At 38.7% G+C, this 25,747-nt stretch overlaps 2 protein-coding genes and 2 long non-coding RNA genes across 6 annotated transcripts; 3 read left to right on the top strand and 1 right to left on the bottom strand.

The window, feature by feature from the left end:
• The first annotated feature begins 440 nt into the window (after positions 1 to 440).
• On the top strand, positions 441 to 1,626 carry LOC120741329. Its single transcript, XR_005697603.1, has 2 exons — positions 441 to 819; positions 908 to 1,626. It is a non-coding gene; the product is annotated as an uncharacterized LOC120741329 (long non-coding RNA).
• Positions 1,373 to 10,070, bottom strand: LOC120741328 (cystatin-B-like). Of its 3 annotated transcripts, none has more exons than XM_040044142.1 (3): positions 9,899 to 10,070; positions 2,320 to 2,421; positions 1,373 to 1,690 (listed from the first exon to the last, which is right to left on the bottom strand). In XM_040044142.1, the coding sequence occupies exons 1-3, from the start codon at positions 9,965 to 9,967 to the stop codon at positions 1,562 to 1,564; spliced, it is 300 nt and encodes a 99-aa protein (XP_039900076.1). In that variant the 5' UTR covers positions 9,968 to 10,070; the 3' UTR covers positions 1,373 to 1,561. The 3 variants fall into 3 exon arrangements, with proteins under 3 accessions (XP_039900076.1, XP_039900074.1, XP_039900075.1); XM_040044140.1 differs by lacking the exon at positions 9,899 to 10,070 and adding an exon at positions 2,501 to 2,694; XM_040044141.1 differs by lacking the exons at positions 1,373 to 1,690; positions 2,320 to 2,421 and adding exons at positions 8,710 to 9,034; positions 9,710 to 9,811 and having other exon boundaries at positions 9,899 to 10,065.
• Positions 10,071 to 10,119: 49 nt separating this feature from the next.
• Positions 10,120 to 12,013, top strand: LOC120741330. The gene is made up of 2 exons (XR_005697604.1): positions 10,120 to 10,480; positions 11,802 to 12,013. It is a non-coding gene; the product is annotated as an uncharacterized LOC120741330 (long non-coding RNA).
• Positions 12,014 to 21,061: 9,048 nt separating this feature from the next.
• Positions 21,062 to 23,671, top strand: si:ch211-161h7.8 (thiosulfate:glutathione sulfurtransferase). Its single transcript, XM_040043713.1, has 4 exons — positions 21,062 to 21,646; positions 22,146 to 22,268; positions 22,355 to 22,517; positions 23,392 to 23,671. Exons 1-4 carry the CDS (start codon positions 21,466 to 21,468, stop codon positions 23,444 to 23,446), a joined length of 522 nt encoding a protein of 173 aa, XP_039899647.1. The 5' UTR covers positions 21,062 to 21,465; the 3' UTR covers positions 23,447 to 23,671.
• The last annotated feature ends 2,076 nt before the right edge of the window (positions 23,672 to 25,747 follow it).

The raw sequence follows: 25,747 nt of genomic DNA, 5'->3' as shown, positions 1-25,747 counted from the left end.
TTTATTTCATATTCCGTATAGTTTTTCATATTTATATCCTGTTCATAACCTGTACATAGCTTGTACTCACTACAGCCTGAACATACTTATAGTTATAGAATATTCACAACATACTTCATACCGTGTACATTATAACATACCATAATAGACCCATTTCTATAATATACTCACATATCTATATTATTGCTAATATATATTGTAATATATCTATATCACTAAAGCACTTCTGGATGGATGCAAACTGCATTTCGTTGCCCTGTACCCGTGCATGTGCAATGACAATAAAGTTGAATTCTATTCTATTCTATTCTATCCTGAGAAAGAAACAAAGGATTGGTGAAATCAGCAATGCAAAAAAGATCTGAATGTCAAAGAAAGACAACCGGGGTGGATGATCGCAGAATCATTTCCATGGTCATGAGAAAACCCCTTTACAACAACCAGATGGCTTCGTTTTTCAGTGAGACGATGATCCCAAACACACTGCCAGAGCGATGTCTCAATACTGCTGGGTTACAGCACAGACTATAGATGTCGCTGCCACGGCTAGACGGTCTTCACCGGTCGCCTTGCCAATTTTTGTTGTGTTTGTGTGTACTTTGTGGTGTTCTCCTCTCCATCCTGTGCGCGTGTTTGTATCCGGGAACATGTACTTCCGGAAGCCATGGCACGGAACGGCAGCTGACCCGGGGGGAGCATCCTGAGCTGGAATCGCCGCACCTGTGCTTAATCACTTCGCCGGCTGCTACTAATCCAAAGCAGACCTATTTAACAGTGCGGTCGGGTCACAACCAACGCTGGAACGTTGAGCTAAACCGGGTAGCGTAGTCGCGATTAGCGTACCTAGTTTGTGAAGGAGAGAGAACGTTTAAGTTACCGTGCGTGTGTTTTTCTCATCTGCCTCCAGGATCCAGGGATCGGAGGAGGAGCGGGCACGAGAACAAGTAGTTTTGGATAATCACTGCACTGTCACCGCGGGGAGAAGTCACCGTATCACTGCACTGCCCTTTTGGATTACAGACTCGAACTGTTGCCTTATTTTTTTCCACTGTGAATAAATTCACTGTCACTCTGCAAGAAGTCTCGCACCTGAGTCCTTCAACCCAATTCACCATGACAGTCTCACTATTTTACAGCTCTTTTTAAAGCATAATGTTTATTTCTAACGTATTATCTGTTTCACTATGGACAAAAGTAGATGTTTTATTTGTTTCTTTGAAACTGCGCTGGTTATCCTTGATGGCATCTCTGAAGTGAGTCACATAAGTGGTGAATTGTGAGGCAGTTCAATTCCCCAACCAATCACATACTTTAAAAATAGCCCATATGACCACAGAATGTATCTTACAATTACACACACACACACACAAAAAAAAATTCTGCTTTATTTATTTATTTACCCACCTCGTATTTAACTGATCTAGTTTGTCTTATTTCCAATATCTGCACTATGTTATTATATGGAAACAAGGAAAGCTTTCCCCTCATGAAGAGGCAGGTTATTAATGGATTACAATGTGACTACTGTGGGCACTGATGCTTTGGCTGGTTCGTTCTCCCATTAGAAGTACGCAATAGTATCATGTTGACTCTTGGGGTGCTGCAGTCTGGTCAGCTGGAGCGTTCCTCCATAAGCCGGGAGTTTCTTGTAAACACGAAGGTGAACATATTCGCCTCCTCCCACATGGACCTGCAAGGAAATACAAGGAAACTTAAAGGAGATGCTTAATGTGCACATAGAAGTAATCCTGATCATTTTATCACAGCTGTGGTAATGTAAGCCACAGCTGTGGGCCAAACAACATGCTAACATGTGAAAAGGAGAATCCACGTCTTCATCTATATAGAGTGCACGATGTTTCTAGTGTTCACAAACTAAGATGACGGAGGGCATTACACAGCAGTAGTTTTGTTTGCTATCAATTTTGACAGCCCTATTAAAGATTAATATCAGTTCGTACATGCTCCAGATAGCTTTTCTTCAAATTCTTTCATTCTCACTCGCTTTTGCAACTTTGTACTTTTGTGTTACTCGCAGCAATAACCCCACCTCATTGTTAGTTCATTTAAAAAACTCGGTGTTTTTCCTCAACATTTTGCTGCGAAGTTTTAAAGAGCTGGAAAGTAAATAAACTATCTTACAATGTGGAAAAGGGGCATCCACTTCTTTGGCTACATAGTGCATGATGGCACTAGTGTTCACAAACAGAACATTTTTTGAGCTCTGTTATGGCTGTGACAGTTTTAACCATAACAGTTTAAGTTTTGTATGAACCTCCATATAAATTACCACATAAACGCTTGAATTACAAACATTACCTTAATGAAGTAGTTGGTCCCAGCTACGAGCTGCGTTTTGTAGCTCTCTGCAGTGAAAACCTCGAAGTTTCTCCCGGTTTTCTGCTCTGCGAGAGGCTTCATCTGAAGAACAATAACAGCAACACCAACTTGAAGCACAGGCCCCGTGTGTGCGAGTGTCAAATCTCACTTTTCTACTCACTGCATCACAGATCTTCTGAACTGCTTCATCAGCCTGCTTCTCCTCGGTCAACCCTCCGATCATTTTTACTCCGACAACATTTTGTTGGTAAAAAACAACCAAAAAGGTTATAAACACACGCCAATTCACAAGACTCCGCATTTTGGACCAGCGCACGGAAAAAGATGCGTTTGTTTGTAGGCTAAAAAAAAAAAAAAAAACCACACAAACACATTTTGGACCGTACCATCATCTTAGGGAGAAGGGGGTTGTGGGCGGGGCGGTATTTGCCAACATTGTGAAAAAAAAGAGAAGCACACTTACATACGGAAACAATTACTTTTGTCCATTTTTTGTCCGTTTTTTACTGCATGTGTGGGTTAGTCTGAGCTGACGCTCGAGTCTGTCGGTGTTGTACCAAAAAATGATCGTCTGCCAAAAACTGATTTCCAGTATTTACTAGAAACTGATTACTGTACTGCTATAAATAAATTGTTGCTCTATGCAAAACATATGTCAAACGTATCCCTCACGCATCAGTGTAACTTTGTGCTGAACATTGCCTTCACGAATAATATCAAGTCATCTTGAGCCACAAACAACATTTCTGTAACAAGGTAGAATCCGCAATCAGTTTTTGGCACTGACTTTTATATATCCTTTATTTATCCAGTTAAAAATAATCTCGCATTGACATTAAAAGTGTCTTTTTTAAGAGTAATCTGGCCAAGAGGACAACAGAAACTGCAACAAATATAACAATAGTTCTCTAAACATAGTTTAAGTGGACACATACGGACCGGATTGGTTACAATGTAAATACAATAACACAGAGTTATACAGATACCTGAAAAACAGGCCATTTTTACATTTTATATATAACCCCTATGTAAACCAGGTCTCTCTTGAAAATGAGATTTTTAATCTCAATGAGATTTTTTACCTGGATAAATAAAGGACTAATAAAACCCTGTTCACCAAAGTGTATTTACAAACATACAAATTACGCATTTTAAAAGCAAAACAAAACACGGAAACACTGGAAATTAGTTTTTGGCACAACAGGTAGTGAGTGGAAGTACAGGGTGTGAGGTGTGATTGTATAATTTGGAGAGGATCAAACATGAATCATGGCCTAAAAAACTGCTTTCTGCTCTTCCTTTCAGGTTATCCTACTTCTGACACCCAAACCTCAGCATTTCCAAAAACTTTATCTAATGCAATTCAAATATACCTACTGAACTTAAGGGGATAGTAAAAAAAAAAAAAAAAAGATTGATCCAACGTGCTAGTATCGATCCAATACAGATACCAGAGCTGGTATGGCAGGGCCAACCAGAGAGACACACACATGCCCACATTCACATTTATAGCCGACAAAAAAACACTGATAACCTAACATACAGGTCTTTGGGTCGTTGCACCACTGTGCCACACAAGTATCATTTACACCTATAAATGTATAGTTGTCATACTAAACTGTCAATTGGTGTGTTTATTATGAAGACTTGACTTATTTTAAACATATTTTCAGTTTGCTGGTAAAAGCCTGAGTTTATAACTGGCAAGAAATCAACAACACAATTTATTTTGTTGTTACAGAATTCAACTTTTAATGCTTCAAACCTCTCAAGCTGCAGTCCAGTCAGTGCAATATGTCTAGAAATATTATAATTAAAATGATTGATTTCCTATAATTGTTACTTTTGAAGGAGCTTTATTGCATTTTTTTCTTTTAGCACATGTCATGAGGCAGCAGCTTGGAGACAGAGAGCAGCAAAAAAACAAAGTGTGATCACATTGAAAAGGTTGGATGGGATCTTTGTCATGATGGTCTTCCATACCAGTAACTATAGCTTCCCCTCCATAACATGTAAGCTTCTTCCAGACTCGCAGATCAAGGTAGCTGCATCCTCCCACATGTACCTGCAGTCAAATCAGAGGAAACTTGTACTTGTTGAACGTTGAAGATCTTCAGTAAGATGTTCATCTGTTCAACAGGTCATCTGGAGCTCGCAAGTAACTCAGTCCATAAATACTTTATTTTCTTTCGTTAATAATTCCTAACATGCATAATATCACAGTTTTAATTACCTTGATGACATAGTTGACTCCTTGCAACACCTGACTCTTGTACTGAACAGCGTTAAAAACTGCATATGCTTCATTTCTTTTTTCCTCTACTTGACACTTAACCTGTGTATGGACAAAATAAATGCAAAACATGACGTAAAATGCAGAGCAATGACTTGATGTGTCTGAGTGTTATGTGAGTCTGAATGTTACTCACTCAGCTCACCTCATCACAGATTTTCTGAATTTCCTCATCAGCGTCCCTCGTCTCCATGAATCCTGCGCATACCATTTCAGCCATTCTGAAAGTCAGCTGAAATAAATAGAGGTGTCAATTTTCTGGTTTTGTGTGACTCAAACATACTGGTGCCTCTCCGAGTACATGTACTGGATAAGTGACCTGGAAACTTACTGGAAGGTGGCTCTAACACATGATAGGTGGAGCAACATGTGTAACCACAGACCCTAAATGTTTGCTTACGCTGTCTTCTCCAAATATCTACTTGTGTAATTGCATCTTAAATTTTAAATGTCTTTAAAACAGATAAAACCTAAGCTTTTATATGAACTTTTCTTTAGATGACTAAAAAGGGCGATAACTAAGAGGTGTTTCTTGCAGTCCTGTCAGTCTGTAGTCTGATATAAATGTCTTACAAAACTCCATTATGTGGCACAGCTGTGTCTGTCAAAAAGTATCTTAAATAAACAAAATGAGCTTTGCAAATTCTTCTTTAAGCTGACTGTTCGAGAGATAAGCTATCAAACTTGACTCAGATCAATATGCCAGGTCTGCAGGTTTTTTTTAACTGAAGGGGTGATTGCAGAGACTTGCAGTTTTGCAAAGAACTCCAAAAACAAGTAAAGAGATTGATAAAAAGAATAATGATAATTTGTCAAATCCTGTCTGCCACCAAAGAATCTTCTTCTTCTTCCTTCATTTTTAATGGCAGCTTGCATCCAAAGATGTTGCACTGCTGCCATCTCCTGGGTTTTACTGTTACATCGCTTCCAAAACCTTAGATCCTCTTGATGAGTCCAGTATTTCTCAAAAAACGAAAAACCACTCCTTTTCCTTCATCATGACTTAACCACTCAACTACCTTTTCAAACTTTTCTGCTCTGTAGTACCACCCATTCCTACCCTCAACACTCTCCTTTGACTGGCATACTTCCTGCAAATAATAAGTACATGTTCAACCGTTTCCACCAGTTACATAAACCAGTCGAATATTTCCTCATTCTAAGGAGAGTGCCATTCGGAAAACAATGACCTGTTCGTATTCCCCTTATTAATATCTCCTCCTGCCTATTTATTCCTCTACTTCTCTTAACTTCTGTTGTGTGTTGTACCCTATATAAATCTCTCCCTTTTACTTTGCTATGACCAAGTCAGTTTCCATAAATTCTTACTTTCTTTCCAGACTATACTTTTGATATCTGCACATCAACATCTAGTTTTTTAACAGCTTCTTTAGCCAACCTATCTGCTCTTTCATTACCCACAATACCTATATGTATACCTATACCTATAGTTTTATTTATACAGCGCCAAATCACAACAACAGTCGCCTCAAGGCACTTTATATTATAAGGTAGACCCTACAATAATACATTCAGACAAAAACAAATAAATAATCATTCCACCTATTCTAAAGCCAACAGTATGGCATATAACCCTACTGCATATATACTCAGAAGATTTGATGGTCTTTTTGCAATTTGATGCGGCGTAGGTCTGCTCCAAGCATACTACATTTAACTGATGTGGATAGGGCCTGTGCCACAGGGCAACTTCAAGCTGATGTTCCACAAAACCAATATGCAAAATTATTCTGAGTGAGCCTTAATACCATCTCCAGACTGAAGAGCGAGTTCTATGTCAGAGACAAGCAGAGAAGTTGGTGTCCTAAGAAGACGGCACCACAAGCAGACCGTTACCGTACTGTCACTGTCAGCACTTAGAAACCGTAAGCAGTCTGCTACAGATTTGCAAAGTTTTGGTTGATGCCACTCTACCCAGACAATCTGCAATGATATTAGCAACACATGCACCGAACATGAACATGCTGAGAGATTTTATGTTTTGCAATGAATCCAGGTTTTGCCTATGGCAGCTGGGTCATGGGGTTAAAGACCAACAATTTCTACTTGTCACATTTCAACTCTGAGGAATGTAACTTCTGGTTGTGAAACAGAGACTCAACAGCAGTGCTCACATGTTTCAAAGAATAGTTTGGACATTTCTCAAAGAACGTTAAGACCTGAAGACGTTTTTTTCTCTTTTTTAGAATGTTTGGAATCTGAGGACAGAGACGGACCTGCAGACGGTCTCAGGATCAGTGGAGGCTCTCTTTGCACTTTGCTGTTTCTTTGTCTCTTTAACTTGTGACTATTTTCTTTTGTGTAGCTTTTACCTAGCATTTGGGGGAACATCCATTTGCTTTGTCTTCGCTGTTGTTTTTTCAGACACCTTGACTCTTTGCAAATAGTTCACAACAAAAATATATGTCGTTATGAACAAGAGAACTGAATTAACTTTATTATTGAAATCACAATGAGTCTGTTGTCAATGAATACACAATAAAAATACACTCTGATATGTCCAACGTTTCAGTGAGATCCAGTACTGTGACATCCTGCTGTGATTATTTTATTGCAGTGCCGCTTCTTTTGTCATATTTGTGCTTCTTTTAACAAGAAATCTTGCTGACTGTTCATGACTTAATGTAAATGTATAAAGTGTGAATAATCAGTGTTTTTTAATGTAAAATCCATCTGCACCTAGAGCTTTGTAATTAAACACCCTCTACACTTTTTTGCCAACAGCCCTCTGATTTCTTGCAAGAAATCCAACCAATGTGGCAAACAGTGTCACAAAGCATGTGCAAACCTTTTTTTGTGTTTTCTAGTAGAGGAACAGTGTGATTTTAATGTTTTCCACAAGAAAATCAATCTAAAGCGTGTCATTTCAATCTGATGCATAGTCTATGCAGTCTGTGTCTACAAACATATTGTTTGTAGACACAGACTGCATAGACTATGGTGAAATATCTGCAACTTGAGTCATCAATGGGATCACATTGCGTGTGATTAACAAAGATGAATGTCAGTCACAAGATAAAAACAATCATAGGCTGACTAATGCCAAAGTCTGCCAACAAAATACTGCTGACAACCCACTGACCACCTTTTTTTTTCCAAGTCAGAGTTGGGAAGTGTGATTTGAGGTTTGCCCGACAGTCTCGACATGTTCAAATACAGCATGTGACTTATTGTCATTTAAGATTGCTTAAATCATATTTTCCCTGTACACTGTTGTGTGTTATGTACAGTTCATTTGTGAACTTTGGACCACTGAAAACTTGAATAACTGGAAATCTTAAAGCAAAAGTTTTTCTTTACCTATGCTATGGAATAGCACGTCATGGTAGCATGGGTCGTCTTACATTTCAAATGTACGATGTTGGCTACCACACGTTGCCAGCACAGTTTCACCTTGATCATGAATCCTCAAACCTACAGAGCTCCATTGGAGGTTGAAACACCAGTCTTAGAAGATAATTTCAAATAATTTGGGGTTTTAACAATGTTTTTGGAAAGCACTGTCAAGATCCACTTAATGTATAACAAATGACTGATAGTATTTATGAACTTAAACCATTCAGTGACCCTTGAGCCTTCTAGATGTTTAGACTATTGCACAAGGATCACTCCCATCAGGACAGAAATGTTTCAGCGCTGGAGAAAATTGAGCAACTTTCTATTGATTAGTGTAAAAGAACAAAACGTATCCTAAAAGTAGAAAAAGTTGATTTAAATCAATGAGACCCCTGCCTCATATCAGACTCAACTGTGTATTATGTCTCTTTTGTGTAAGCATTCAAAAAGGAGGGCAAGCTAGATGAAAGAACTCTCCAAAAGATGTCATTTTAAACAAAATTGTGTTCAGAGTTCAGTCTGACATGATTATTGCTACAAAAATGTTTTTGTGGGTCTGAACACAAAAATCGTGTGCTAAAATCCATCAATCACTTGTGCAAGACGTGTCTATAGCTGCCACATTTACTAAAGATAATGCAAATGTGTCTCGTGTTAGGTAAGAGAAATGAGTTTGCTTTCAGATAATATGCAGGCATTTCACAAATCATACACCACAATAGAAGAAAAATCTGCTTAATTTATTTATGCACCTTGTATAAAAGTGTTCCACTTTACCTTACATCTACCATCTACAGTATATTGTTACATATAAGCAAAGGAAACTGCACATGTTTGTCAAGAGGCAGGTTATTAATGGATTACTACAAGACTACAGCCTGAAGGCACTGATGCTTTGGCTGGTTCGTTCTCCCATTAGAAGTACTCAATACTGTCATCGTGACTCTTGGGGTGTTGCACACTGGACAGCTCGAGCTCTCCTCCATAACACGGGAGTTTCTTGTAAACACGGAGGTGAACGCATTCGTCTCCGCCCACATGGACCTGCAAGGAAGTACAAGAAAAAGTTAGAAGAGATACTTAATGTGCACATAGAAGTACTCGTGATAACATAAGCCACGCTGACCACACAACATGCTAACATGTAGGGAAGGAGGCGTTCATGTCTTCATTACAGAGTGGACTATGGCTCGAGTGATCAAAAACACGGATGAGTCATTTTAGACTAAGAAAATAAAGTAAATCTCTGCTTGTGAGACTTTATTGAAGCCCTGGGGGAGTGTTGTGCAAATGTGTTCCAAGCCATCATACACAAGTACTGGAAGCACTGGAATGGCTTGTTTTGCCCATTAACACCAGGAGTGTGAAGCACACATGTACTTTAATCTTCCTTTGCATATTTTTCTCAAAATTTAAATACATTTAACCAAAACTTGGCTGGAAACTTAGATTAAAAGCATCAGCCGTGATGAATGACACTTAAGACTAGAAAATCAACAGTTTAAAGTTTGCATGAACTTCTATATATATGACCACATAACTACATAAGCCTAGAGATGGTAAAGAAAGAAAGAAAATCACTGATAATCGCGTTAGTTTTCACTTCATGGATCAGATTATCTACAGTTAATACTCTTATTCATGATATTTTATTATATGCAAGACCTCGGAGCTTTGCAGTGTTTCCACCGAGCTCACTGCTTGCATTACGAACATTACCTTAATGAAGTAGTTGGTCCCAGCAACGACCTGTGTTTTGTAGTTCTTTGCAGTGAAAACCTCGAAGTTTCTCCCGGTTTTCTGCTCTGCGTGAGGCTTCATCTGAATAACAATGACAGCAACATCAATAAGAAGCACAGGCCCCGTGTGCACAAAATGTTAAGTGTAAAATCTCTCTTTTCTACTCACTGCATCACAGATCTTCTGAACTTCTTCATCGGCCTGCTTCACATCGGTAAGCCCTCCGCACATCGGCATTTTGACAAGTTTTTGGTAGTGAAAAACGACGAAATAGTGAATAAACGCATGTAGAGCCTGTTTTTATAGGTCGTTCGGTGAGTCAGCGAGTCATATGACGCCGCATTTTGGACCGTACCATCGGCATAGGGGGAGAAGGGGGTGGTATTTGCAAACGATCGTGTAAAAAACCAAGAAAAAAAGCTCACATAATCAGATATCCTAAGACAAGAAAACAATGAGTACCTTTTCACATTTTTATACATTGATTTTGTGTTTATAGGATAAATCTTCTAAATGTTTGTACACGTATTTTTAGTCCGTACGCCTTTTACTGCATGTGTCGGTTAGTGCGAGCGTATGACAGCTGACTGTCGAGTCTGCCGGGAAGTGAAAATACAGGGTGTGATCTGTGATGTTTGGAGAGGATTACGCATGAATCACGGCCTAAAAAACTGCTTTCAGCTCTTCCTTTCCGGTTATCGTACTTCGGATATCTGAACCTCAGCAAACCACAGTTCCCCAAAGTGCTGAGTGGGTACTGCTCTCTGTGGTTCAGAAATTATTTTATTGCTATTATTTGTTGTTTAAGGCTGAATTAGAATTAGATTTTACCCAGCTCATTGGTTTCTTAACCAGGAGAAATCTAATTATTACTTTTTTAAAGTTAATCTTTAAACCTTGAAATGTTAGATGAAAAAATAAAAACCAAAAAGGAGACTTGAATGACTGCAAACGGCAGCAAAAAAGTAAAACACGGAGATGAAAAACCAGCCACAAAGTGACACAAGCTAAAGAAAAGAAAAGAAAACACAGACAGACACCTGAAAATGACTTGGAAGGCTGCAATAAGGGCACTACATAGACAGACATAATCAAGGAGCGACAAATAACACAGAAAAGCCAAACTAGTGCACACATAGACCAAACAACCTCACAGATACATATGACATGTCTGGATTTTTAGTAGTTATGTGTCTCTTATAGTTTGGGTTTCTTGTATGTAGAAAAGACAGGAAGAGCCTGAAAGAACAGGATTACTCGGAAACCTCAAGCTGTGGTGCTAACAGTCCACGCCTCTGCATGTGATGTGGTTACCATGGCCAGCAGGTCAGACAGCATTGCTGGAGAAGCTTTGCCTGGTATTTGAACTGAATGAGTCCAATGAGTAAAAGGGGCAGCAGTGGATTTCTGGACAGGGTGCAACTCAACTCTAGGTCAGGTGACTGTGCAGGCCAGGCCATCTGGCCCACCATCTCATCACTCTCCTTCTTGGTCAAATAGCCCTTACACATCCTGGTTTTGGGGGTCATTGTCCTGCTGAAAAATAAATGATTGCCCAACTAAATACAAACTGGATGGGATGGCATGTTGCTGCAGGATGCTGTAGTAGCCATGCAAAGCACAGATTTCCACTGGTCTAATTTCCTTGTGTTTCTTGGCCCAACCAAATCTCTGCTGCTTATTGTTTTTCCTTAGTAGTGGTTTCCCAGCAGCTATCAGACCATAAAGACCTGATTCACACCGTCTTCCCTGAACAGTTGATGTCAAGATGTGTCTGCTACAGGAACTTTGTGTGACATTTATCTGAGCTCTGATCTGGGGTGTTGTTAACTTGGGATTTCTGAGGCTAGTGACTCAGATGAATTTATCTTCATTATTTATCGAGCATTTTTTCAGAATTTGTCTTCAGCAGCAGAGGTGGGGCGGTCCTCATGTCAGCCAGTTTTGTTGTAGCGCTTAATGGTTTTTGCGACTGCACTTGGCGACACATGCAAGTTTTTTTTTACGTTTTCCAGACTGGCTGACCTGTAGTTCTCAAAATAATAATGGACTGTGGTTTCTCTTTCCTTAGCTGATTAGGTCCCGCCTTAATATGAATTCTGACAGCTGTCAGCTGTGTACCAACCTGACTTCTGCACAACACAACTGATGGTTTCAACCCCATTTAGAAGGCAAGAAATTCCACAAATGAACCCTGACAAGGCACACCTGTGAAATGAAAACCATTTCGGGTGACTAAATCATGAAGCTCTTTGAGAGAAGGGCAAGGGTTTGCAGCGCTGTCAACAAAGCAAAGGGCTGCTACTTTGAGGAAGACATCCTGTTGCCTACATCAGCCGTAAGCTGCTACCAAGGGAGAGCCTCTACGCAACGGTGAAGAAGGAAGCCTTGGCCATTAAATGGCACTTGACTCATTCAAATATTATTTGCAGGGAAGAGAATTCAACCTTCAAACTGACCAGAAAACCCTGACCCAAAACCCTGCTGTGGCTACAGAGAATGAAGGACAGTGATGAGAGAATCATCAGATGGTATCTTGCTTTGCAGCCATACCAGTTTGAGGTTCATTACATCCCTGGTAGAGACAACGCCTCTGCTGATAACCTCTATCGCTGCCTGAGGAAAGACCAAGAAGTGTGTGTGTGTGACTACATCATAAACTTCATTGAGAGAAGGCCAAGGGTTTGCAGTACAGCAAACAGAGTATGCATGTCAGTATGTATCTACAATGTAGAAAGTATTTAAAAAAAAAAAAAAAAAAAAAACATTGTATGAGAAGGTTTGTCAAACTTTTGACTGATAGTGTATATGTGGACTTTTAATGAGGTAACATTTTTTACTGGTTTGTGGGCTGGTTATTGAGCAACATGAAAGACATATGCATATTTTTGAACCTACATTAACAGCCCATTACAAACTTTCACCAATGTCTGTAGTAAGTGGTGGTGCAATTACACAAGCTAATGTAACATGGGGATAAAACTGGCTTGTTGAAACATGTCTGCTGCTTCGACATTAAGGAAACTTTTGGATGTTTACTTCTCTGTGGATTTTGTTTTTCTTCTTCTTCTTCTTCTTCCATAAAGTATTTTTTTATTACCATTAGTGTTGCTGCTCTGTTGGAAGTATATGTTTTCTCTGGAAGCTGTGTCAGCATTAACATTACCAGCATGTGACCTCAGATAATACAAAGTTTAGGATAGTAATGACCTGACCATCCTTTCATTTTGTGAGACAAACTGCATGCAAAGCTTCGGTTTATGGATACGCGTTTTGGAAACTACTGAACTTCTCTTCGGTAGATGGAGTCCTGGGGGTGTGTCACTCCTACAATACTGACTTCCCTAGACTCTGAGACATGCAGCTCATCCAGCTAAAGGACCTTTTAGCCCAGATTCTTACATGTTCCTCAACTTTGCGTTGAAGCAGAGCAGAAACTTGTGTAGCGGGTTTCAGTGGACTCATCTCACATCTGAGGATCCACTGAAAAGACCACAGTGAGATTGTTGAACACTCCAAACACAGATGCCCATGACAGATATACAGTGCCAGTGGTTGACCAGTAATCATCCATCAAGAACAACCCACATCACCCACTGCATGAGTATGTGAGTGGGCTGAGCAGCTCCTTTAGTCAGAGACTGAAACACCCTCGCTGCAGGAAGGAGCGCTTTCGCAGATCATTCATCCCAACAGCAGTTAGACTCTATAACTCCTCAATCACGATGTCATAAGTCACTGGACACTGTGAACATCCACGGTCACCACTTCATGCATAATGGACCTTCCATGACCTTCCAAGCTATATAGTTTATATCTTCCATATTTCCAACTATATCCATAATCACATACTGTGTATGCTACCATTGTATATAGTGTATTATCTTACTTGTTTTCATTGATTGTACTTAGTTGTATTTTTGTATTTCCTTCATATATCTGTACCTGAGCTGAGGTGACGCAAAAATTTCCCCGTTGTGGGATCAATAAAGTCTTATCTTATCTTATCTTAATAATGTTTTAACTAGGGATGTTAACGTTAACGCGGATGAATTTGTCATCACGATTAACGTGATTAACATTTTTAACGCAATTAACCCATCTGGAACACAGAATGACTCAAAATCTCTAAAATATCTCAACACCGTTTGTCCAAAGTTTGTTTATTCTGTGCTCCAGATGGGTTAAATGCAATAAAAATGTTAATCGCGTTAATCATGATGACGGATTAATCCGCGTTAATGTTGACAGCCCTAGTTTCCAAACAAAAATGAGTTAATGACAATAAGAGTCCTGCTAGTGACAGCTTAGAGTCAGTTTATATTTGTGTATTTTTTGACTTGGTTTCTCTAATGTTTCTAATGCAAAGAACATTGCATTTTGTTGCTATATCGATATTGTAGTTGGTCCTAACATGAGAAGTTCCGAGTGGGTTTTGCTCTGATTTAGGTGCTGTATTGTGAGTATTAATTAATTTATGTATTTCATTGACACTGACAGTTGAAGAACATTTTAAGAAAAATCTTTAATTATAAATGATGCCATAAGGACAAAAACATAATTAACATCTTGCAATGATGTGTATGTCTGTGGATGTTTCTCGAAGCTTTTGAAGACTGGTTTGCTTTGACTGATCTACAAAGGATTTCAGTATTTGGTGAGTTTAATTCAGAATACTTCATTTTCATTGATCTCCCTTTCATTTATTTGTTGACATTTTGATGCGCTGCCTTGAATATTACTGGTATATGATATGAAGTTTTATTAATTTAAAAAAAATTAATTCATACTTACCCGTAATTTCTGTGTCTGAAGAGACATGTATATTAGTTGTGTCACACAAACATGTATAGAATCACTTTATTTCTTTCATGCTTCATCATTAGGTTGGATGTCTGTTTATATTCAGAGATAAGAAAGAAATGTGCTGACTGTTTTCCCTTTCTTGAGTGAAAATGCAATGGCTTTAAGACTAATGCATAATTTTGATATTTTGCAGATCTAATATTTCCCCAGTGAAAAGCAATTATCGGTCTTCATTTCACTCTGAGTGTCACTGTATCCAAACTGCATTTACTGTAGCTGCCACATTATCTGTGTATCTGACAGAGATGGACAAAAACAGAAGATTTCAAAAGCACCAAATAAAATTCAAAACGGCTTTATTGAAAGCTCTAACTAAAATACAAAGATAAGCAGGTCCAGAAGAGAGAAGAAAATGTTGGGATTTATTTTTAAGAAAATAAAGGATAATATCTTATAATTAGCATCACATATTTGTGTTTTATACTTTATTGCACGCCCTTCTCTAAGGAATTTGAGGGGAAGGGTCTGTCTCACTGGTGAAGGCATCACTAGTCGGAAATTTCTGGGGTTTGGGGAGCTCTGTTTCTGCTTATCTCTTTATACAGGTCTGGTGATGGGTGAAGTGGCGTCTCTAAATAAGGAGATGCCCAGAAAGTTGCAGAAAAAGACACGTGAGCCGACATCAGACCTAAGGCCTAAACTATCACACATATTAAAAAGTGTTTACTGCCTGGGCGCGGGAGCCTTTTGCCTCTGAGGCAGAGAGAGGAAGCCCATGGCGCCACGGAAAACAAATTTGAAATTCTAACCGTTTTGATAATCAATTGTGAAAACTTATAATTGGAGCACATTTGTCTTCTCGCTCATAAAACAAAAAAAACCCTACACAAACTAAAAACACACATGAAACGAGGTACGAGGGCCAGCGGGTGTGTCACTCCTACCATACCGCCCTAGACTCTGAGACATGCAGCTCATCCAGCCAAAGGACCTTTTGGTCCAGATTCTTACATGTTCCTCAGCTTTGCTTTAATGCAGAGCAGAAATGTGTGAAGCAGTTTTCTATGAGACATTTTAGTAATTTTAATATCATAAATTCACTGTTGCACCTTATCTTGCTTGAGTTCAAGCAATGTGTTTTCCTGTGCTGTTATGTTACAGTAAAAACACGTGTGTTACATGCTTACTGTGTTAAATGTAAGTTCAGTTTTGTAACTGTGCAATCCTGAGAAAATGCAGATATTGGTCAAAGAAGTATCTTTTCGTTTATTGCCTTAATGTTTTTAAAGTGTTTAGAAGAAAAAAAGATATGGGTTTTTTAGATATGTTTAGTTAAACGATAAGAATGTAGAAAATCCATTTATCATTGGCAGATGTCAGCCTGTAGACCAACAAAAATTTCTAAGTGTAATTTGAGATTACCAAGACACATACATATCTTGCAAACATGTTAAAAAGCAGTTTAACAGACTTCCCAGGTTTATCTTGTCTACAGTAGACTACAATCACATTGGACTCAGTGGTGTGTCCATAGGGGGCATGGTGTGCCCCCGTGCCCAATACACACACACACACACACACACACACACACACACACACACACACACACACACACACACACACACACACACACCAAGTACCTTTAGATGATCGCATGAATAGCACCAGAAGGAGTGTAACTTGATACACCCTTACTTTAACATACATACTTTAACATACATACTTTAACGTACATGTACATAATATAAATATTTGTATGCTTTGCGACTTTCTGCTTCTATACTGCTATATTTTTGAATGCAAATATCATATTTTTTTTACTCCATAATATTGATTTTACAGAATAATTATTTTGCACTTAAATTGCATTATTATAGATCATGCAACCGATCAGTATAAAAATAATTAAAATCAGCAGCAGCTGCAATGAAAACATGAATACGTTTTATATTATTTTGAAACGGTCAGCTCTATATAGATACTTTGAATATACTTGTGCATCATTAAGCTACACTGGAATACAATTTGTGCTTGACTAAAAAGTTTTGTTTAAAATATATATATATATATGTTTTCCACTTTGCAAAATAGTTGTTTCATGTTTAAAGGCTTGTGCACTCCCACCTTTTGTGTAATAAATCTGTAAAACACAGGGCAGAAGATGAGCAGATTTTCTGCGGGCCCTCTTGTTTTTGTCCTCCTCTACCCTCTTTTAAAAAAAACGTGGAAACCCTCCTTCTCAGACTATCTCACATGCAGCAGCAAGAAAATCTTTCCCCAGTGTGGCGATAAACACAAACTCAGCAGTTACAGATTGTTTAAAAGTAATTAAACTAACAGTATTTAAGTTGTTGGAACTAAACAGGATCTCTAGGTCAGGGCTTTGTAGGTGTTTGCTGGAGTAATTGGAGGATGGAGATGTTGAGAGAAAGTGATATTGTGACGAGCAGTGAGGAAGACAGATAAACAAACCCTGTCATATTAATTTTCCTACAGTCGCAGGAATTGTGTAATATTATAACATTCCGCCACCTGGGGGCGCTGTGTAATCATTTGAAAAACTCAGCCTACATTTAGTGGATTATTCACATCATTTATTACATCCGCTGAACAGTTGAGTGGGCTATTGTGTTATGTATTCTGTAGCAAAGTATCCGTATTTGTCACATATTGTGACAATTTTAAAAAGTAATGTTGCCAGTTGTCTCCCCTTCATCTTTGGGATGCATTTTTCATTTCCCTGACTATTTGTGATGACTTGGACCCACTGAAGTACTAGCATGAAGTATGAAAACTACATCTTTGTACAGGAAGTCATTACTTTGTTACACAGCTGTTGCTTGCTTTTTGTTTTTGTTTTTGTTTTTTAAAAGTATGTCCTCATGTGGAGGCAATAGGTTTATTTTCCAGCATAGATCAATAATAATAAGTCAACAATGTTTAACAAATTTTGCCATTCACAGTGAAGCATAAAGTTTTTAAAAAGTCCAAATCTATACGAGCATAGGACTTACAGAAATAAAGAATAAACCATACACGGCAAGAATATTCTTTTGAGTTATTGTTTATTTATTGAACAGGATAAAATTATTAAGTTAAAAACTAATATAAGATCAATTCAGTTCAATTCAATTCAACTAAAGAAAATCCATAAAATTCAATTCAATATAAATAGTGCCAATTGATAAAAACAGCTGTCTTATGTTGTCAGGTAAAGACCAAACAATATAAGAGAGAAACCCCCAACAATCAACTGATCCCCTTTGAGCAAGGGCAACAACGGGAAGGAAAAAGTCCCTTTTAGCAATAAGGAAAATAATGTGGCACAGTAATGGTACATGATCACATTGGGAATTACACCAATGACAAGCCAATACAAGGGAAATATGATTGCTGTTAGTGCTGCACATACTCTTGCACAAACTTGTAAATACCAACTAAATTCTCTAATATTTAATACTTTTTTCCTCTCCTTTTTATTGTTGTTATTAATATTATTATTACTTTATTACTACCACTGCTATTTTCTGTTATTTTCTTCTCAATATAACTGCACAATCTCTATATGCTCGTGTAAAGCTGAGGAGCACAAGCCAAAGAATTTCGTTATGGATAAATGTGGCTACACTGTTTATCTGTACATGACAATAAAACTTGAAATTTGAAACTTGCTGTCCCTGTGACATTTTAAAACACTGGGATGCTTTTCAAGAAGCTTTTTTAAAACAGCTTTAGTGACATTACTCTGACATCACAACACAGTAGTGATTGTTACTAAAATGGGCTCCTGTATGCCGGTGCAGTTATTTGAGTTATTTCCTTAATTATTAGAGTAGTGTTTGCAACTTTTCTGTGTTTCCCTTTCAGGTAATTTGAGTTTATTTGAACTTTGTTTGCTTTATATTCTGATTTATCTACAGCACAGGAACACACATCCACACACTACATACATTACTGATTAACTGATCGCATTATTAACTTTAGGGTTGTTTTTTTTTTTTTTAACAATTTTTACTTTTCATGCAAATCATGTGTGGTCTCCATATTTTGTCCTTCCCTTTGAGCCAGAGCCATCACATATGGATGGTGGATGATACAACTAATGACACTTGCACATAATAAAGGGAAAAGGTTCTCCATGCACAGACCAATGAATTATGCCATGCCAAAAATACACGTTCAAACCCTTCATGTCCCAGGAGTCACTACACGTCTATCCTCTTAAGCCCTGCAGTGAAGTGAGTGTGGCTACATACATCAGACCATCTGCAAATTGTCAGCTCTTGTCCTGCTGTCAGGTTTTCCGAGCCTGATTTAACAACTGACTTGTTTTCATGCTTTTTCCATCAGGATTTCAACCACAGCACTGACATCGTGTTATCCCAAACAAACATTGACCGAGTTCTCTGAACAGTTAAAAATAGTCTTAAATCAAAAGTAAGTGGAAAGCTTTGTAATGTTAAAGAAAATCACAAATTAACCAATAAAATAATTTTGCAAATCACAAAAATTCTTTTTTTTTCCAAGAGTTTACTGTGTTGGTGTGTTGTTACTGAGCGAGAGCGTGGGACCACCAGGAATCACTGACAAAGTAAGGGAGGAGGCAAAAATCTGAGGGTGGGTGTGCTTTACATGTAAGTGTAACAAATCAACAGAAGAGAAGCATCAGAAAGATAACAGCGGGCTCACAAGTTGAAAGACTAAGGTGTAAGGAAGTAAAACAAAGCTGTCATAGACCAACCGTTAAGCACACTGGGGGGTAATTGTTCTCAGGCTTACTTGATTAGCAAGATAAACAACAACAGGATGTGCAGGTGTTCTTTCAGTAGCAAGGTCGTGTGAATGAAACAGCATCATATGTGAGAGCTGTTTCTTCAACCCCCATTGCAGTGTCTCTGCAGGAAAGTGTAACTTTCTTACAAAGCACTGAATGCTTGAGGCTCACATTCCTGATGAACTCTCACTGCTGGTGTCATTACAGATGAACTTATTATAAACTGATGGTGAGTAACTGTCATCATGGCTACAAAGAAACACTACTGCTCAGTTTTTCACATCTATTTTTGTCCCTTTGAGAGCCACGTAGCAGCTGTCATTTATTTCCATTACCCTGAAAAGAAGGCAGACATTTCTAAGCAGATGTGTTAAATAAAGACATGATCAGAATACTTTATTAGTTCCATTCTAAACTGTTATTGTTAGTTTTTTTTAACAGACACTCATATAAAATATAATCATGAAAGTTACTAAATGTAAAGTTTCTGCATAAAAAAAATAAGTCAGACTAAGACTCTCAAAGTGTGACGTTGAATTAAAATTAAGTATTGCAAACTCACCCTCCCTATCCAACGCCAACTCCAACGCTTACCTCCCCCATGATGTGGACATCGGGTCAGCTGGAGGCGCAGCCGAAGATTGCAGCGGTCCCAGATCAGATGTACACACTGGAACACTTTCCCATGTTGCTTGTCTGTGTTTATTGTGTTATGGTGTGTTGATACTTGTGCATTCCTGTATTATCCTTTTGTGTTGCACATTTCGATGTGTTTTTTTTCCTCGCTACCTGGCCTGACCTGTCTCCCCAATGTGATGTTTGTATTGTATGTACGGTCGGCAAGGTCTGTCATCTCGGTTGTGGGCAAAAGACCTGCAACTGACAAATAAAGGCTATCTCATCTCTCATCATCATCACTTAAAAAAATAATATAATAATAATATAGATAAGATATTACAGGTGAATACAGTCCAGGCATCATGAAGAAGAGTAATGAAGTTTGACGGCCACGGGTAGGAATGCTTTACTGTAGCCTTCAGTGATGCATCGTGGCTTAATGAGTCTTTTGCTGAACATGCTCCTGCATCCTGTGTGAAGGATTTCTCTAGTATTGACTGTAACCTGGACAGCATCCTCCTTTCTGAAACATCCGTCAGAAAGTCAAGCTCCACATCAACGACGTTGCTGGCCACATGAATCGGATTATTGAGCAGTGCTGTTATGCACTACCCTCAGTCTGCTGCTGCAGCACACCAATAACATAGAGGATTCGACTGGACACCACAGTCTCATAAAACATCCTGAGCACCGTCCAGCAGATGTTTTAACTATTCCTTTGAAAAGATAGAAAAGTCACTCTATAAGAGACGTGGTGCTATAATAATAAAAAAAATCTTTTTATTCAGGGTAGAATATCACCTGAAAACATTTATTTTTTTTAACCCTTTCTTAGCTGTTGTCCAAATCTTACGCATTTATTTCCTTTACCAGAGGACAGGCATCAATGTCTTTAACTGAGTTTAACTGTTTGTAAAGTTGTATGGAGCTAGTTAGCAAAAATAAAACTGACAATTATTACACTGAAATTATCAATGACTGATTGTGTATAACATATTATTATGTGGATCTTTCTTCTTCTTCTTTCTTCTTTCTTATTTTATTCATTCGTTTATACCACAGATTTGTGTGCTTCAACACAGGACGTCCATATGCTTCTATATGCGCAAGCGCAGCTCTGAGACGGAAGCAGGGCGTCCAATGACAGCAGGCCGAGAAGGAAAAAAAACAGCGTAAAGATGAAAGAAGAGTTTAAACTTGTCAAGTGTTTAAAGTAGACATGGCGGGTCTGTTCGAACAGTCAGTTAGTTTATTGTCGCAATGATATGTGTTTCTCCAGATTACTGTAGAAATGTATAAACCTTTAAAGTAAAGGGACTACAGAAAATGGCAACAAACCTGCTTGATTTCACTGCCCTCTATCGGCAGAGAATGAAAGCCCTTTTACCAGCGGTTGGTGCTATAACTGCTACATCCTGAGATCGGCGCCAAACGCACCATTATTTAAGGAGCACCCCCTCCCAAAAAAGAAGGAGAAGAAGCATTAAACAGGCTGAGTGAATGTATGGTCATTTGGTGATAACAATAAAGTAGCAGTATGTATTTAGGTCGTGTCAGTTCGTGTGGTCCAGTAGTGTGCATAATGCTGTCCTTCGTGCTGTCCCGGAGTTTCTGCCAAGGTGTTACGGAGGCGCACCGGAGGTGTTACTCGACCTTTGGGTCGATATGTCGGACTTTTTCAACATCGAGTCCGAAATGCGAAGAAGCATCAGACAACGGTAAAACCGTCGTTGTGTCCTGTCGAAATCCTCCTACAGGAATAAAATAATAATCTTGTAATACTAGGCCAGCATGTCACTTTGAGTCTACAGATATATTTCTTAGTAACTAATATTAATAGTTTGATCTCATAGTATTTTGTGTTAAACTGCTGGAATGCTGTTTTAAATCGTCAATCGCCCTGACTGTGTGTGTCACAGTCTGTGTTTATGGCTACCTATACTCAGCATTTTCACAGCTGAATGGACTGCAGGTGTACACAAGCAGTTTCTCTCAATATTTCAAAGAGAGGATAATACTGTAGCTTAGCTGTGGCACTTTGATTTCACCCCCACACCAGGCAGCCACAGTGTTTACCATCAGCAGGGGTTCAGATAACACGTACTCTAATTAAATCAGGAAATGGTGGTTTCACATAATTTTCAACGAATATAAGCACTATAAGCAACAATAAATTAAAACTCTTTCTTCCTGTTTCCTTTCTTTGTTGCTGTTCAGGTTCAGTGGTGACCTACTCAGAGCTGAAGACCATGCTGGCAAGCCATAACATTCAGCTCTTTGATGTGAGAAATCCTGATGAGTACCAGGCTGGACAAATTCCCCAGGCCATCAACATCCCACGTAAGCAGGGTTCTGAAACTTAGGGACTTGTCTGTTTTCCTGCATTTGTAGTTAACATGTGTGTTCTTTGTTGGTATGCATGTCAGTGGACAACCTGGAGGAGTCTCTGCAACTGTCCCCTGAGCTCTTTGAGCAAAGGTTTGAAGTGAAGGCTCCCACGAAAGCTGACGACAACATTGTGTTTCACTGCAGAAGTGGCATCAGGAGCACCAGAGCACTGAGCATCGCTCATCAGCTGGGATTTAGCAAGTAAGTAGTAATACATGTGCTTGTTTCTATAAACAAAACAAACCTGGAGATTAAGCACACTACTAGTGGAAATTGACTGTGGGAACGCGATGTGCGTGTTTCCAGGGTAAATTTATTGAGAGGTGATGTCTAATACTGTATGGCGTCACTGAGAGATTTACAAAGTCTGAAAACATTGGGGCATGGCCAAAAACCTGTGTTGCTAGCTCTGTAGATTATGCTGTGGAGTGTTTTCTCTTTCTCCAGAACCAGTTCTAAGGGTATAGGCTAAGGGTATAAGCTAATGGTACAGAGCGATGGTGGAGAAATGTGGCCATTTACAAGTTAAGTTGGCAAATTGGACAGGGATCAGCAACAGAATGGGCAGTTAGGTCACAGACGAGCGTCCTGCAGATCAGGTTATGCCGAGTGAAGATCAGATACACTGTGAGGAGATTAGACTGGGTGGCAGGTTTTATACTGCATGCAGTCTCACTGGCTCTGATAGACGGGTTGAAAGAAAATTATTTACTTAGTTTTGTGAATGTGCGATTCCCATACAGATATTTTTCTACTGACAAATCTACATGAAGTCTCATTTGGCCTATAAGGAAAAAAAATGTATGTGCATATAAAAACAAAAAAACTCAGACATTAATCATCAATCAATCGAGATAATTAGTTCTTTTTACAGCACTTCTGCTACATTTCGATGTCTCCCAAGAAGTCAATCCATGAGATATAAATAGTGCATTCCTGCTGCAGCTGGAGAAGTGTCCTCAGGTGATAGTTTGACTTGCTGAACTGTGGGCGACCTTTTAATATAAAGCAAACAACAGTGTTAAGAGATTAAGCTCCTCTATCTGTGCTTTTGTTTTTGTTTTTCCCCCCTCAGGGCGAGACATTTTAAAGGAGGCTACTCAGAGTGGGTCGAGCGAGAAGGAAAGTGAATCGGGTGAAATCTGCACTGAAGTTCTTCAAAGTACTGTTCCTTTTATTCAATGCACTGTGACTGGGATATATTTCAAGAGATATATATTTTGTTCAAGAGTACTGTCAAAAGAAGTTTTTAACAGTTTTGCTGTAACTTTACTAAAAATATTACAAGTGTCCTTTTTATCCTGCTTCAAGATATGACATGAATTGGCAGCTGATGAATGTGAAGGTTCTTTAAATAAAAGCTATAAAACATTAAACATTTGTGTTAAAATCTTTTTTTTTTCCTTTGTCATTATAAATATCTAATTAGTATAGAAAAAACAACCCACCTGTCCATTTTATATTCAAGTTTTTGGTTGTTTTGTTTTTCTTTTTTCTTTTTACCACGTTGATGTTTCCATGAAAACGCTGAAAAAAAGGAAAGCACAGAAGTAAAAATACAGGAGACAAGCTCATTAAAATGTTCATTTAAATAAGTGGTGAGAAAAATTTACTTCCATTGGCCCAAAACGTTATTTTAATGAGCATGTGGCTGTTTCGCCCGCACTTTGAGCTTATAATAATGGATTGCATTTATATAGCGCTTTTCTAGGCCACCAAAGCACTTTACAATTCCACTATTATAATTATTATTATTATAGGTTTTTTGTTGTTGTCAGCAGCAGCTGAAGACTACACTGGGTGTCACTCCTCTGAGCTAAGGACATTTGCGTAATAAAACATTGAGAAAACATTTCTTGGTCTGATTAACCCTCATTTCCTGTTGCAACATTTGGTAGAGTTGGTGTAATGAGATCCCTTCCCAGACGCCTTAACCCCCACGCACATCCTGGGCCATTTGACCTCAGTAAATGACATGAAGGGTGGGGCTAGGTTTCACAATCAATCAATACAACAAGGGAAAACAAATAAATTAAAATAAAATAAAGCTCTTTAGAATACCTAATAAATAAGCAATCCATAGGCTTTTATTATTATGTTTTACGTAATTATTCAACTGTGTCTATTTCCATTTAACATGTCTCCTAATATGTTCTCCTGAGTTTCATTTTTTTGTCCTTTTGCAGTGTGAACATACCCACACATGCACTGAATTATTTCAATTTGGAATAACAGCAGTTCAGCCTGAATGCCAGCAGATAGCAGCAAAATGCCGGCCAACTCTTAAGTGCTTATTTCCATTTAATCTCCAACACTGTTCTTTTTATTATTGTACCATGCCCTATAAGGACTGACCTTCACAGTGGTATTAGTCTGCGCTGATATACATCCTGTAAGTAACAGCTCTGTGAGCGGCTGTCAGGAGCTCGAGCTGGCCAAGGTCTGTGCAGCTCTCATTCAAAAGCGGAAACTGATCCCACTTCACTTTTCAGCTTCCGTCCCTTTCTGATCAGAGCTATTTGCATAGTATCCATACAACCGGCATGTCATGGGTGAAGGGGTTGATGTGGATGTATGGAGGGAATTGAGTGCACACCCTAAATGATGAATTTGGAGGAGATGAACATAAAGAGAGCAAAGCGTGTCTGGATTTTATGGACATTAATGGTTTCGAGTGACTGCACTGCAACATCATCCAAAGACAAAATGTATCCTGTGTTGTGGATGTGGGACATCATAAAATTTCATCAGGTTCCAAACACATGCCACCTACAGCACATATTAGAAGTATCCAGAGCTCTATATGGCAGAAGATATATATATATATATATATATATATATATATATATATATATATATATATATATATATATATATATATATATATGCCAGAAAGCTTCTGCAGACAAGAAGGATGGGTCAGATTTCCAGTGGGCACCGAGGACATTTAGGCACTTTTACATGAGTTAAAACACAAACTGACAGGTGGTTCAGGGTGAAAAATGATCAGTGGGCGATTGTTTGTCAGCGGCTGCAGTTACACAGGACAGGCCATTAACTTCCTGCTGCTCGCTGCTTTTTAAAATGCACTCTACCAAGGCTTTGTAATAAAGTCGACTACATGGCTCTGTTTTGAATTTTTTTTAATTCTGGAAATGTAAACCACGTGGCCTTTATTTGTCTCCAAAACGGCTGTTGTGCTAAACCTCCCTCACAGGACTTTAACTGAATTTTCTCCAGTTTTTTTTTTTCTTCCTTCTTTGCGAGCTGGAATATGTACATGAATGGGAAAAATGGCACCCTCCTTCGTGTTGTTTCTTTCAGATCTCACTTACTTGGTGCGCGCTGTAGGGGCTCGTGCAGTACTGATTCCTCTTATCTTAAAATGCCATGTAGACAGAGAGAGGATGGGGGGGACGCATTGGATGAGA

Source organism: Simochromis diagramma, unplaced genomic scaffold (genome assembly GCF_900408965.1).
Source record: "Simochromis diagramma unplaced genomic scaffold, fSimDia1.1 OVJJ01000602.1, whole genome shotgun sequence".
In the NCBI taxonomy this organism is placed as follows: domain Eukaryota; kingdom Metazoa; phylum Chordata; class Actinopteri; order Cichliformes; family Cichlidae; genus Simochromis; species Simochromis diagramma.
This window is presented reverse-complemented; position numbering and strand designations above follow the sequence as displayed.